This window comes from Primulina tabacum, chromosome 6 (genome assembly GCF_025594145.1).
Source record: "Primulina tabacum isolate GXHZ01 chromosome 6, ASM2559414v2, whole genome shotgun sequence".
Taxonomy (NCBI): domain Eukaryota; kingdom Viridiplantae; phylum Streptophyta; class Magnoliopsida; order Lamiales; family Gesneriaceae; genus Primulina; species Primulina tabacum.
Genome location: NC_134555.1, coordinates 1821550 through 1836513, shown reverse-complemented (window position 1 = coordinate 1836513; position 14964 = coordinate 1821550). Strand labels below are relative to the sequence as shown.

Below are 14964 nucleotides of genomic sequence, written 5' to 3'. Positions count from 1 at the left end.
AAATAAGGTAAGAAAACGTCAAGACCTTTGATACGTAAAGACAACCTCAAATGCATCACCGTTGAACTAACTAAACACCTCCACCCCCAAGCACCTTACTTTCTATGTACTATTACACTCTCTACCAAGAACTCTTTACTAAAAAACGCCACTACCGACCGCTAAAGCTCCGCCGTTGAGCTCTGCCTCCGCCTTCCCCACTCTTTCCTTAACATTTGAAAAATAATCGGGAAATAAACTCGAAATGGAGCGTGGGTTCGCATTCTCGTTTCACGTAGGCTTGGTAATGGCTGCGTTCACTTTCGTCTACCTCATGACGATGCTGGTGTTCATCGACAGGTGGTTCGGGCTGGCTTCATTGCTCGGCATGTTCAATGCTGTCGTTTATACGTCCTTGGCTGTTTTGTGCGCCGCTTCTTACCGACTCGCCATGCTCACTGACCCGGGTCGGGTCCCCGCATCTTTCCTGCCGAATACTGAGGATTCTGAGGCTGCTATCAGAGAGATCAAGCGAAAGGTTTTTCTTCTATATATCTTTTATGATATTCGAGACACAGTTTTTATTCCTGCTTGCATGCATGATGTATATATATAATGTTTAGTTAATAGATTTCTTGGTTTCGTTGATTTTGAAGATGACTTTTCTGTGACAGCTATCTATTTTTTATGATACTTCAAAAGTTTTAATCGATGTTTCATGCTTGTGATGTAATTTTCTTGCTTTCCCTTTTCGAAAATGTTATTTAATTTCTTCATTTTTAAGTGGAAATTTGAGGTTAGTATTTAGAGTGTGAGTTTGTTTTGTTTGTTTCTTAACCTTTGTTGGAATTATATTCAGTGGATCTACTTAGTCAGTTGCATAAATAGTTGAACTGACGGCTTTAAGATCTACTTTTGAGAAAATAATATTTCTTTTGTCGAGCTTTCGCTGAAGATTCTATGTATGGTTGATTGGTTCTGCTGCAGAATTTTTCTCATGGCCTATGCAGGTAACATTCGGTTCTGATTCACATAAATCACTTTTTTTATGACAGTGAATCTTGTATTTCGTTCCTCTAGGAAACATGCAAACGGAACCAGTTAATAAAACATAATAAATTGGGAAAAAATAATACTCATACATACATGGATCAAACATGCATGATCTGATAGAAAACGTTATTGTTTTTATTATGCAAATTATTCGGATCAATCAAATGCCTTCATTACAAATCTATTAATTGGTGTCATCGTTTCGGTTTGTTGTGTTAATATGACTTTTTATGCTGTATGAAACACGCTATTGTCGTATTCGCTCGTGAATTAATTTTGTCGCGATCAAGATCGTCATCACAAGTCACCGGCATCATTTTTCAATCCCACGATCTTGTCTTTTCGTACAGTAAATCTATTCTTGGATGTTATTTTGTTTGTGTCACCGACATATCGTTCGTCGATAGACAGATTGATCTATCTGGATATTATGTTATAGCATTTGCAATGTGATTGCCTATTAATTAGTAAAATTCTGGATATCATACTTCTTGGTTCTGATTATTTTTTCTCAAGGGTGGAGAAGTGAGATTCTGCCAAAAGTGCTCTCAGCATAAGCCTCCCCGAACCCATCATTGCCGGATATGCAACAGATGCGTTTTACGCATGGTATGAATGCCTGTTTCACATTCTCATCCTCTTGATTAATTCCTTAAATGTCTTAGATAATGTGTTTAAAGTGCTGCCTCTTGATGCAAGGATCACCACTGCGTTTGGATAAATAATTGTGTGGGCCATGGAAATCATAAATACTTCTTTGTGCTAGTTGTTTATGCTCAGGTTGCATGTCTGTACTCCCTGGTACGTTTTATCCCTTCCATCTCTGCTAGATATTTTCCGTGGAACGCCGCTCGTGATTGCTTCTGTTTTAGATGGGGATTTTACCGCTTAATTTGTCGCCAATATATACTAATAGAAAAGACCTTGTTTGTTTCAGGTCTTGCTTTTCGGCAGTTTAACTGCAGACCATGGGGAAGATGCCAGCAAGCTATTTTTCTGTATCACATATGTAATATTTCATGCTTCGTTGCAGTTTAAATTTTCTTGCGTTATTCGGTTTACTTAATTAATGATTCACCGTGCAGTTCATATCGGGGTTATCGTTTATCTCTTTAAGTTTCGCTCTGATTGCTCTTCTTTGCTGGAACATATATCTTGAAACCCACAACAAGACTCAAATCCAGGTTTCTTTATGTCGCCATTTATCTTTCTTTTATTATTATTATTATTACGACCATTGGCTAAATTTATCGCCTGGGGATTAATCTCTATTATTAATCTTCGTCTGGCAGTATTTTGAAGGCGTGAGATCTCTGTGTGCGAAGAAAGGAGGACCCGTCTATTCAAATCCTTACGATATCGGTGCACACAAGAATGTGAGCTCGGTAAGAATTAAAATCACAATCTGCTCCTCTCCAAAGCATGCATGCTATGTCAATGAATCATTAAAATGTCTCTAAATTTGAAATCATGTTCGAATGGTGCACAGATTCTGGGACCAACTGTTCTTGACTGGATATGCCCCACGACCGAACATATGGGCACCGGCCTTCGTTTTCCGACAAAGTATGATGAACTCCTCCAAGCGCACACTCCAGAATAAGCCCAGAACTTCTCCGCAGTAGTCGACGCATCTGGCGTAACGATTAATAATTAAAAAATCTTTATGAGGTTTTGTGGGTATGCTTACTAGCAGCTCTCATATATATATAAATTGTTATTATTACCAGAGTTTTCTACTAATTATAAATTGTTAAAAAAATCATTTTAATAATATTTCTTTTAGATTAATCTATAAAACGGAAAATTCTAAGTAAAAACTTGTGGAGCAAATGAATTACTTCCTTTAAAATTTGAATTGTTATAGTAGAACAATACAATGAATCACTTACCAATGATTAATTAATACATGCATACTTTTATACTGAAAACCAGCTTTTTTTTGTCTTATATATTTATTTTTTTACAATTTTAGATTGTAGTTTTATATATTGTCAAATTTTAATTTTAATCTTATATCATTCTTTTTTTTTTTTATCTTATGAGTCTTTTTTCAACGGGTGTGAGCGTCTTATTTATAATATATGAATGCTATATTGGTGCCAAATATAAAAATGATTAAAATACAATAAAAATAAGAGTAGGTTTCTTGTGAGACGGTCTCACGAATCTTTATCTGTGGGACAAATATTCTAAATAAAAAGTAATACTCTTAGCAAAAACTTGTGTGAGACGGTTTCACGGATCGTATTTTTTGAGACAGATCTCTTATTTGGGTCATACATGAAAAAATATTAATTTTTATACTAAAAGTATTACTTTTTATTGTGAATATCAGTAGGGTTGACCTGACATATAAAGATTCGTGAGGCCATCTCACAAGGGACCTATTCATCCTCCATTTCCTTTTTTTAAAAAAAATTTGAATTTGTCTTTTTTAAGATTTTACTTCCGTGATCATCTTTCAACTCATTCGACATATAACAAGTAAGCAGCATGGTTCTCCCTATAAGCTCTCGTTACATATTTTTTTCACCAGCTTAATTTTAATTACTAATAATAAATAAGAATTTAACAATAATTTAATAGAATACATTATTGTAAACTAGAAAAATGGAATTTTATATATATATATATATATACATATAAACCAATAACTCGTGTCTAAAGGCTTCGGGTTTGAGATGAATCCTGACGATTTTAAAAAAAAAACAAAAAGAAAACCAGCATATGTGGCTAAGGGATAAGGTCAACAGAGGGACCGTGCTATACCCATTTCAGATGGCACATTGCAGTGGCCCTCCCCCACCGTTCTGCGTCCTTCGTTTGTCAAATATACTATATGGACATTTTTAGCAGCCAGTTCTCTCTCTTTATACCACTGCGACAGTGAGAAAAATCAACGAAAACGAAATATTTACCTTCCAAATGGAGGAAAATATGAGCAGCCCCAATGAAATAAACAGGTTTGATGTCTGGGTTCTTTACAGATTTCGTGTATTTTCTCTCTGTTTCTTGATTTATGGTTAATTAATATGTGCTTTGATTCATGGGTTTCTTTTTGCATATTTCTTTCTTGATTTGGTCTTGTGGGTGTGTGAGTGAGCTGGTATTAATTCAATTAGGAATCAGTTAGCTGATGATAGTGAGATGATCGTGATTTAATTTATTTGTATGGAACAGATCTTTTCTTCAGTTATCTTGTTATGTTTTCTAGGATAAATTTTGTGATAATCCAGTGTCCTTGATGTGTGATCTGGAGAGGGGGACTGCTAAATATTTCGTATTTATGATCATTCAAACTCACAATAATCAGTGGCGAAGGGGAAGGGGCGGGTAAGGGGTTGCCCTTCTTTATTAAGTTTTGTATTATATCCATTTGTATGTGTTACAGATTCGAAAACTCATGGTTCCTCTGAAATTTTTCGAGCTTCTTGGGTTTTGTTTACCTCTCTTTACGGAACTACTAGCTCTGCTGCTGATGTAGTTCTTGGTTTTCATGTGCTCTTACATCAGTTTATCAACAGTCCGATCTGTTTAGGGAGGGTTTGCGACCTCTAAATAACGTGATTCTTCAGCTTTCTTTAATAAAATTTACGCATCACTTTTTCCTTTTAAGGTTGCAAACATTACCTCTACCACCCTCTTAAATTCATTTATGAAAATGTCTTACCTTGTCAATATTTGCAACGCCTCTCAATTCTTGCCTTTTTAGCTAACGAGACTCATTTTGTTGTCAATTGTGTGATGAACACCAGCACTGCTTACAAGAAAAGAAAATTTCGAGCCGAACTTCTAGAAATGCCTCTGCTTAAACAACTACGCGGGGATCAAGTTCTCAAATACGATGCTTCTTATGATTCCAGAATGGATAGAAAAAAGTTTGAAATTAACATATTCTCCAGAGGAGGCGACTCAGATGTCCAATCTTCAAAAGACAGCAATAGCTTTCAGGGGGGTACGGATTTCATCACGTGTACGCAGATTGAAGCTAAAACTCGTAATATATTCCCAAAAACACGCCCATTCAACGAGCCCTCAACTTCATCTGCCAGTTGGGGTGGTTCGAATCCCGATGTGGGTCTTGATTCCCCCGAGAGCAGATCATTAACCAAATCAAGTTCCTGCAATGCAGAATCATTATCCATAAGTGGTTCGAATTATGATGATGACCTTCTTGAAATTGAACGACATGCTGAATATAGCTTATCCGAATATGAAAACGATGACATGATTGCCGAGAAAGAACTTTTTAATTTGTTGTATTCAGACGGGACTGCTCCTAGTAATCATGTGCTATCATCTGGAAGGTGGTCTGTTGATCAAGGTAACTTAATTTTTTCTTATAAAAGATTTCATATTACTGGTTCACAGGGTATGTTATTTGAAAATATGTTCTTTCGGGTGCAGATAATATCGAAGAAGGAACGAAGAAACTAACGATAGACCAGGAGTTCGAGCAGTACTTTTCAGAGCTTATGCTGTGAGTAGTAATGTGCGTGAATCCACAGCATTTGTAAATTATATGAAGCTTTCAAAACTCTCTCTTTTCTTCATCTGTTGTGTACACTATTTACTGTGAGTGGATGATTATTACTCGTACAAGTGGGATTTGAACGGCTAGAGATAGGCAACCTATTGAACAATGATTTTTTTGGTATAAATAGAGGGAAGTTAAAAAAATATTTAAAAGACAAAAACTTGTATGAAACAGTTTCACGGTCGTGTTTTGTGAGACGGATCTCTTATTTGGATCATTCATGAAAAAGTATTATTTTTTTATTGTGACTATCGATATGGTTGACTCGTCTTACAAATAAAGATTCATGAAACAGTCTCACAAAAGACTTACTTTTTTTAAATTATTTTATGTTCACAAGTGACGTATCATATATCATCAAATTATTATAAATTGATCTAGAAATATATTAAGTAATTGATAAATTTATAATTTATTAATTTAAAATGTATATTTTAGATTCAGCAAACATTAATTTGATAATATAAATCATATATATATATATATCATTATGTTTGGATTATATAAAAAAGAAGTTTCATTATAGATATTATTTATAAAATAAGTGTGTGTTTTTCATTGTTTATAATAATTAACTAATATTTATTGTATTAGTTAGTTAAATAAAATTTATCATATAATAAACAAAACAACAAATGCTTGGCTGATATCTGACCAACGAACGTTTTTTATCACTTGCTTCATGAAACGCGTTTCTTCACTACTTTCTCCTTTTCCTACGGTTCTTAAAGTTCCCTGGAAACCAAATGGTTTAACAATTGGATGGACGTATCACGAATTCTCTCCGAGGATTTTTTTCTAACAATTTCGTGTTGTATACAGATGATAACGTCGACGGAAGATTTTTCGGGTTAGGTTTTTTTTTTCGCACTGCAATCAAATCTTCAGGTTCTGATCAGCCTCGATTCAATGTTTTCTCGAGTCGGACGCTATATTTATCGATCATCATACAGTCGAGTAAGCCCGTAAATTAAATTCTCAATGATAGCTGAAATGTGTATTCGTGTCTTATTTTACTTTTTTTTATTACTCCTTGTTCTAAAATATTTTTCGGGCAGGGCGCTACTTCCGGTATTTATGGAGTGAGGTCGGCGATTTTGAGTGAATTGACGAACGGAAATGGGTGTGCCTTACGCTCGGAGAGTGTGTTAGGGTTTACGAGGAGCTATTTGACCTCCGTTGGAGCTGGTAACCATGCTGTGAACCGTGGGATTTTGAAGGAATTAAACTCGCTTCTTGCCGGTCCGAAGCTTCGAAGGCTGTTTTGCAGTGATGCCCCCAAGAAAAGTAGTAAGAACATTGACTAACGTGTTCGTTTACTGTCACTTTTCTTTGTTGATATTTGTTTGATTCGTGTAATGTGGTGCTTGTAGAATATGAAAACTATTATCCGAGGAACAAGAAAGAAATTCCTGAAGGAAACAATCACAAATCTGAGGCAAAAGGTATTCGAGAACTCACTATAATTTATGGTGACTGGTGAACACAAAGTTTGGTGCTTTAGATCACTATTTAATTTGATGTTGTGGTTTTCAACTTTTGTTGCTTGTTGCTTGTTGAGAAAGTATCTGATTGAAGTTTGTTATCCCTTGTGTATTCCTTTCCTTGCCATTTAATGATTATGTGCTTTTACATATTTTTATTGGTTATTATTTAATGCAGAGGATTCGAGTTCTGGTGAACATGGGAACAATCCAAATATACCAAAGCATGTTCAAAGCTTTCTTACACCATTGCTGATGATAGGATTTGTTCTTATGTCCCTATTTTCGACTCCTCAAGCTCAGAAGCAGGTGAGTTTTTTTCTCCACATTCCTACATTTGGGATTTTCGGATCACCTGGTGTTTCCCATCCAACACGCTGCCTACCCAGGTTCCTCTATGCATATTGAGTCTCAATATGATCCTGGAGTGGATTTGTACGTGTGACTCTGACTTCTAATTTTGTTTTGAGTGTTTATTCAAGCACCTTCAATAACCTGTAGATATCTAACATGCATTGACTCTGACTTCTAATTTTGAATCAGTTTATAGCGCATTGTATTTACTTTCTAACATATTTTTCTGTTTTGACTACTTATGAATGTATTCTATGAACCTTTGTTTCTTTTATGTTCTATAGTATGATGGTGCCCATTTAACATTGACTTTTTTTAAAAAAAAAATTCCGTGCACAACCTTAATCCTTCGTATTATTCTTTAAGCCTCAATTCACAATGGGGTCAGATGTTTCATTTTATCCTTAATTGGTTTCAATTCAGATAAGTTTCCAAGAGTTCCAGAACAGGCTACTTGAGCCTGGTTTGGTGGATCATATTGTTGTTTCTAACAAGTCAGTCGCAAAAGTATATGTGAAGAGTTTGCCAAATGATAACAAAGATACCAATGGCAACCCTGTCCCTGGTGATATCAATGGTAGAAATTCGAGTTACTATAAATATTATTTCAATATTGGAAGCATTGAATCGTTTGAGGAGAAGCTGGAGGAAGCTCAGGAAGCATTAGGAATCGACCATCACAATTATGTTCCTGTCACATATGTTTCTGAGATGAATTTTTTCCAAGAGTTTATGAAGTTTGGTCCAACGTTGTTGCTTCTTGGAACCCTTATCTACATGGGACAGAGAAGTGGATTTAGTGTTGGAGGTCCTGGTGGAAAGGGTGGCCGTGGATTGTTCAGTATTGGGAAAGCACCTATCACAAAAATGGATAAAAATGCCAAAAATAAGGTCAGGATGATATTACATTTTTTCTCCCTCTTAGGACCCCATTTTGTAGAGACAATGTAGCGAATTTTGTTTCCTTCTCCATTTGTAGCCGAACAACATGTGTTTACTTTGTAAATAGGTTTTTTTCAAAGATGTGGCTGGATGTGATGAGGCAAAACAAGAAATAATGGAGTTTGTGCATTTTCTGAAAAATCCCAAAAAATATGAGGAGCTGGGAGCGAAAATTCCAAGAGGTGCTCTTCTTGTTGGCCCTCCTGGAACTGGAAAGACACTTCTTGCGAAAGCAACAGCAGGAGAGTCAGGTGTTCCTTTTTTCTCCATATCTGGATCAGATTTCATGGAGATGTTTGTTGGAGTTGGACCTGCCAGGGTCCGAAGCTTATTTCAAGAAGCAAGACAATCTGCACCATGTATAGTCTTCATTGACGAAATTGACGCAATAGGTCGAGCAAGAGGTCGCGGGGCTTTTTCTGGAAGCCATGATGAGCGTGAGAGTACATTAAATCAATTGCTTGTGGAAATGGATGGATTTGGAACTACTTCTGGTGTTGTGGTTCTTGCTGGCACTAATCGGCCTGATATATTGGACAATGCTTTACTAAGGCCTGGAAGGTTTGATCGTCAGATCTCCATTGATAAGCCTGACATCAAGGGCCGTGATCAGATTTTTCGCATCTATCTGAAGAAATTGAAACTTGATATGGAGCCATCATATTACTCGGAGAGGCTTGCTGCCCTGACTCCTGGATTTGCTGGTGCTGACATTGCCAATGTGTGTAATGAAGCTGCTTTAATTGCAGCGAGGAATGATAGTATAATAATCACAATGCAACATTTTGAAGCTGCTATTGATCGTATTATAGGGGGTCTTGAGAAGAAGAACAAGGTATCCTTTTCTCCTTATTATTTCTCTTTATTAATGCTGTTTGCCAATTCGTGGATCTTTTGCAGCATGCCATGAACTCAAATTCACTCACTCACAAGAACTTAGTTATTTATCTTTAGTTAATTGGTTATGTAGTTGTTTAGTGATTTTGTAATTTAAGTTGAAGCTACCCAGCTTGTTACCACACTCTCCAGTGCCTGTGCAGATTATGTTCCGCATGCTGGGTATGTTACGCTTGCTGGTTTTGTACATACAGATAGAATATAAGGAAACAGTAAACGACAGCGTACTGGAAGAATATGATATTTTTTAACCTAATGCTAATGTGTGATTTTGAAGTTTTTCCACTGTTTTATTTCTGTTAGTTAAATAATTTGTGGTTGGAATGCGGATATAATTTAGTGATAACATTATTCATTCTACAGGTTGTTAGCAAGATAGAGAGACGAACTGTTGCTTACCATGAATCTGGCCATGCTGTTGCTGGTTGGTTCCTTGAACATGCTGAACCATTGCTTAAAGTCACAATTGTCCCTCGTGGTACAGCTGCCCTTGGGTTTGCCCAGTACGTTCCAAATGAAAATCTTTTGATGACCAAAGAGCAGCTTCTTGATATGACATGCATGACTCTTGGCGGACGGGCAGCAGAGGAGGTATGTTCATTTTTTGGATCAGCGTGAATCCTCGATTAGGTTACCAGCTATTCGTTGGTAGATATAGTCGAATTTAAGCTTGCCATGTAAGCAATTCTCTGATTATGTATGTTCAGATGATAAATTAGACTTTTTTATGTTATAATATTTTCTGATGCGCTAGCCTTTCTGCAGATGGTTTCTATTTTGCACAACTCTCATCAGACAAGGATTTATGATGTTTGTATTTAATTCAAGATGACACAAAGTCAGACAAGGATTTATGATGTCTTTTATGATATTTGCTACTGGCCAAGATACGACCTAATTTCCTTCTTCCGTAGGTTTTGCTGGGGAGGATCTCAACAGGAGCCCAAAATGATTTGGAGAAGGTCACAAAGATGACCTATGCCCAAGTTGCTGTATATGGTTTCAGTGAAAAAGTTGGCCTTCTCTCGTTCCCCCAAAGGGAGGATAGCTTTGAAACGAGCAAACCCTACAGCAGTAAAACTGCTGCAATAATTGACAATGAAGTTAGAGAATGGATAGCGAAGGCTTACGGCCGCACAATTCAACTGATAAAGGAACACAAAGAGCATGTTGCTCAGATAGCTGAACTATTACTGGAGAAAGAGGTATTACATCAAGAAGACTTGGTACAGGTATTAGGTGAGCGTCCATTCACGAGTACCGAGCCAACCAACTATGACAGATTCAAGAAAGGGTTCATAGAAGATAAAGAAACTAGTGAATCCAATGAAGGTAAGAAAACTATGCAGGATGATGGATCAGGATTATCTTCTCTTGAACATGGCTTCGCTCCCTCTTAAGGATAGGCAAATAAATTTGTATATATGTTTTCTCTCTTTTCTCGTTGCTGACGATTGCTCCTGTTATTTTTGGCGAATTTGTGCGTCGAGATGACTATTTCCAATCACAGTTTGTACTAAATTGAAATGGGTTTTTTCCGTAAAATTGAAAATAATATATATATATTGCAACAACAGTTCGGCCATTATTTTTTTTAAAAAAAAATTCCTAATTGTGGCGAACTATCCATTACTTGACCTTGATGAATCCTGTCTGGTCCGTTTACGCCCGATTTGGTTCACATAGAAAAAAAGTTTAGAAGTTAAAAATGGATGCGGAGATTAAGTTCTGTTGCTTACTCCTTTTTCTGTGAACGAGGGCATGGTGGATTGGGACAAAGAGATGTCTAGGTTGATATCTGCAGTCTTAACATCGAAAGAGTATCATACATTTTATGATCTTCAGAGAGGCCGAAGAGTTGTTAGGAAGTTTCATCTTACTGTTATAAATACCCCTGATTTACTAAACAATTTAATTTCAAGCTTTGTATTCAAACAATTTTCTTGGATTAATGTTCAGGTTTTAATACAATTTTGGAGAAATTTAGTGAATATGTTTATGGGTCTATAGTGGACTTTATGGTACTTTCCTTCTTTCAAGGTCGATTCCCTAATATTTTCCCATTTTCAATATTTCCATACTCTATTTCTCTCAGGTATTTTTTCCTCACAAGCCCATTAATTTCTCTACAGAAATATAATGAAATTCAACCTATATTTAATGTCGAAAACTACATGGAACGAGTCGCCAGCTTTTACACCTGGTTTGCTAAAAAAAAGATATATAAGTATAATGATCAAAAATTGGGTGACAAATCAGTTAAATTCATGTTTCAACGAATAAAATATTATATAATGACAAAAACTCGTGTGAGACGGTCTCACGGGTAGTATTTTGTGAGATGGATCTCTTATTTGAGTCATCCATGAAAAAGTATTGCATTTATGCTAAAAGTATTACTTTTTATTGTGAATATCGGTAGGGTTGACCAGTCTCACAAGAGACCTACTCTAATATAATATATGTATAAAACCATTTTTTAAATATTTATCTATTTATATCGAAAGCGTCATAGAAAACTGAAATACATTTTCAACAATTAATATTTAATTTAATAAAAAAATAAAAATTTTCCAATTACTTGACAAAACGTCAGTATTGTATATATAGACGTTGCTCTCATGGATGGCTGAATAAGTAAATTAATAAATCTATCGTGTGTCACAATGAACAATATTTTATAAGCAATATATATTTGAAAATGGCGTTTGAAATTGAATAGTTGCCACACAAATTGGAAGCCACTAGAAATTAGTGGCCGATTCTGCCTCGAGAAACTTCACCTGGATAAAGCTGATGACATTTGCATGGGCAATGGCCACTAAATTATTTGGTTTTAAGTATTATTTTGCCTATTGTAACATCTCTAGATAAAGACTTCTTTTTTAAGAGCAAAAAAATAATCTATATTTTATTGTTTATTTAGACATTAATTTAGCCAAAAAAAATTCCCTCAACCATTGTGTCAAATTGTATGTGGTTGGCAACAGCTTCGACATAATATAATGATGTTTGTCTGCATTAGCTTCATTCCTTGGTGTATAGTTTTGATTCTATGTCAGCTGTCGTCAAATCTCATCAATATTGAAGAATAGAAGAAAATTATGTGTTTATATACTTGAAATAATGATCTAAAATGATATTTTTTTTGTATGATTTTTTATCAAATAAAAAATGAGTATTTAACTTTAAAAAATGTTACACGAGGCACTAAAAAAATTTAATCTAAGAACGTAGAATTCACAATTTTAAACTAATATATTTATTCACGTTTAGAGAGAAAATATAGATTAAGTACATGTTTTAATGATAATTATATTATTTGTCGAATAATTAGTAGGACATAATCATAACTGTAATTTACATATTTTTTCATAATTAAAAGACAATAATGTTGAATAGTATAACGAAAAACTTGTAATTTATTCACACATTTAGATATGAAAGGAAATACATAGATTTATTCACATATTTAGATAGAAAGTAGATAGATTAAGCCCCTAATTTCATGGTAAATATATTATTTATGTGTAATTAGTAAGGGATGATGACAAGTGTAATTTATATTTATCTCATAACTAAAATACAATTTTGTTGAATAATAAAAAAACCAACTTATACATTCATAATTATATATATATATATATATATGAAGCTTGCTATTAAATACAAATTCCGATTTATACAACGAGACATGTAACATTTTTTTGTGATGATTTTATTTATTTTTATTGTATACTTTAAGTTTTATTACTTTACTACATAACAACAAAAATACGAGACATTTAAATAAGTGACTCAGATAAATTTTGAAAACACAAAAATTATTTATGAGGTCGTCTTACTTATTAATTTTTTGAGACGGATCTTCTACTTGACTCGACTCATTAAAATGTGTAACTTTTTATGCCAAAAGTATTCGAAATTTTCGGACGATCCTTGTATCTTAACAAATAAGAAGTGAGTAGGTCTCTTGTGAGACGGTCTCACGAATCTTTATCTGTAAGATGGGTCAACTCTACCGATATTCACAATAAAAAATAATAATCTTAGCATAAAAAAATAATATTTTTTCATGGATGACCCAAATAAGATACTTGTTTCACAAAATACGACACGTGAGACCGTCTCACACAAATTTTTGTCACGAGAAGTCGTAATTGAGCAAGATTATTTGTCACCATTTAACGCAAAAGTACGCAGTAATTAATTTAGTTTGATCTCTGTATAATTTTGAAGCCTCGTAAAAATTTTAAAAGTCGTGGTATAGTTGTGGAGAATTTGAACTTGCTTAGTCAAAATCGTGGTTAGGACATGATTAAACATAGAGTCGTGGAAGAAACAAAACAAACATTATTCACGACTACGCTAGAAGTACTTATGACAACCACGCAATATATGAAATATCTCAACTTTCTTTAACTCAATTTGATATCATATGTTGATTATCTGATAACTAGAATTCTACTACATCATATAAAAGAAACACTCTAGACTTGTGAGATGGTTTCATCGATCTTTATCCGTAGGACGTGTCAACCCTACCATATTGACAATAATAACTAATATTTTTGGTATAAAAACAATATTTTTTATGGGTGACTCAAGTAGAATATCAATATCACAAAATTAACTCGTAAGACCGTCGCACAAAAGTTTTTATGTAAAATTTCATAGCATGTCTCTTTTCCTTATTGCATTGGGCTAAATTAAAGTTTAACTAATCGAATCAAAGGCTCTGTAATTTACTTATTTAAGAGCTATATTTATATTTGAAATTTTTTATCATCAAATATCCGGTAAGAGAAGTAACTCTCCTCGCAATTTTTTTATTACAACATAATGTCAACATACAAGTCTTTATTTAATTTTTATTTCAATCGCTTGGAAACTTCGTTCTATATATTAAATGTTTATATGACTAATCTGAAAAGAAGAACGAATTAAAATAAATTAACATATTGTTATCATCAATTGAAAATACGAGAGATTTGTTCAGATAAAACAAAGACCGACTTGCACTACTTTGTGTTTAATTCCGACAAAATGACATTATTTTTTCTAAATATTTAAGAATTATGTGATCGTGTTGAGACCGAGGTTGGAGCCAAACTCCGTCTCAAAAGCTAACTCGAGAAGAAATGATTATCCAAGTCTATACATACAACTTTCAATAACTTAATTCAGTCAACGTGAGACATCTAATGCACGTCTCTCGCGCCGTGAAGAAATGAACAATGGAGAAATTGAGCGTGAAGTTTACAAGATATTAACGTTTGGTCCATAAAGACAATCGAACAATGAGTCTGAGTTTTGATACTATGTCAAGATTATAGACTTGTCTAATTTACCTCAAAAACTATTTTAAAAGATGATTGTCTAAGCTTATACTTATAAATCTCAGTAATATAATTAATGTGAGATATTTAATGGATATACTATACGATTAATTGTTTATACTGATCAAAGAATATCGATCCTACGTTCAAAATCATGAATTTAAAAATTAAATAACAACGAGAATTAACAAAAAATTGACCAGTTTCAAATATAAAAGTAACACTTCCTTTTCTCCTCTCTTTTATTATTTAAGGACAAATTGCTTTACCACCGGTCGAAGTAATCTCCTGGAAAAATTGTTGGATTAAATTAATAATATGGGCATCTGTCTCTCCTCTAAATATTTTGAATTTAATAACGTTCCTTCGAGTTCAC

At 34.3% G+C, this 14964-nt stretch overlaps 3 protein-coding genes across 5 annotated transcripts; all 3 read left to right on the top strand.

Moving 5' to 3' along the window:
- The first annotated feature begins 146 nt into the window (after positions 1-146).
- LOC142547977 (putative protein S-acyltransferase 16) lies at positions 147-2670 on the top strand. Its single transcript, XM_075656350.1, has 7 exons — positions 147-517; positions 1549-1641; positions 1732-1833; positions 1970-2041; positions 2118-2216; positions 2325-2417; positions 2522-2670. The coding sequence occupies exons 1-7, from the start codon at positions 245-247 to the stop codon at positions 2633-2635; spliced, it is 846 nt and encodes a 281-aa protein (XP_075512465.1). The 5' UTR covers positions 147-244; the 3' UTR covers positions 2636-2670.
- A 1147-nt stretch (positions 2671-3817) lies between these two features.
- LOC142548572 (uncharacterized) lies at positions 3818-5651 on the top strand. 2 transcript variants are annotated; one of them, XM_075656961.1, is made up of 3 exons: positions 3818-3998; positions 4791-5359; positions 5443-5651. In XM_075656961.1, the coding sequence occupies exons 1-3, from the start codon at positions 3961-3963 to the stop codon at positions 5517-5519; spliced, it is 684 nt and encodes a 227-aa protein (XP_075513076.1). In that variant the 5' UTR covers positions 3818-3960; the 3' UTR covers positions 5520-5651. The 2 variants fall into 2 exon arrangements, with proteins under 2 accessions (XP_075513076.1, XP_075513075.1); XM_075656960.1 differs by lacking the exon at positions 3818-3998 and adding an exon at positions 4005-4368.
- A 588-nt stretch (positions 5652-6239) lies between these two features.
- On the top strand, positions 6240-10823 carry LOC142548570 (ATP-dependent zinc metalloprotease FTSH 8, mitochondrial-like). Of its 2 annotated transcripts, none has more exons than XM_075656958.1 (8): positions 6240-6529; positions 6631-6859; positions 6946-7017; positions 7235-7365; positions 7834-8301; positions 8420-9187; positions 9613-9840; positions 10164-10823. In XM_075656958.1, exons 1-8 carry the CDS (start codon positions 6482-6484, stop codon positions 10647-10649), a joined length of 2430 nt encoding a protein of 809 aa, XP_075513073.1. In that variant the 5' UTR covers positions 6240-6481; the 3' UTR covers positions 10650-10823. The 2 variants fall into 2 exon arrangements, with proteins under 2 accessions (XP_075513073.1, XP_075513072.1); XM_075656957.1 differs by having other exon boundaries at positions 6241-6529; positions 6631-6862.
- The last annotated feature ends 4141 nt before the right edge of the window (positions 10824-14964 follow it).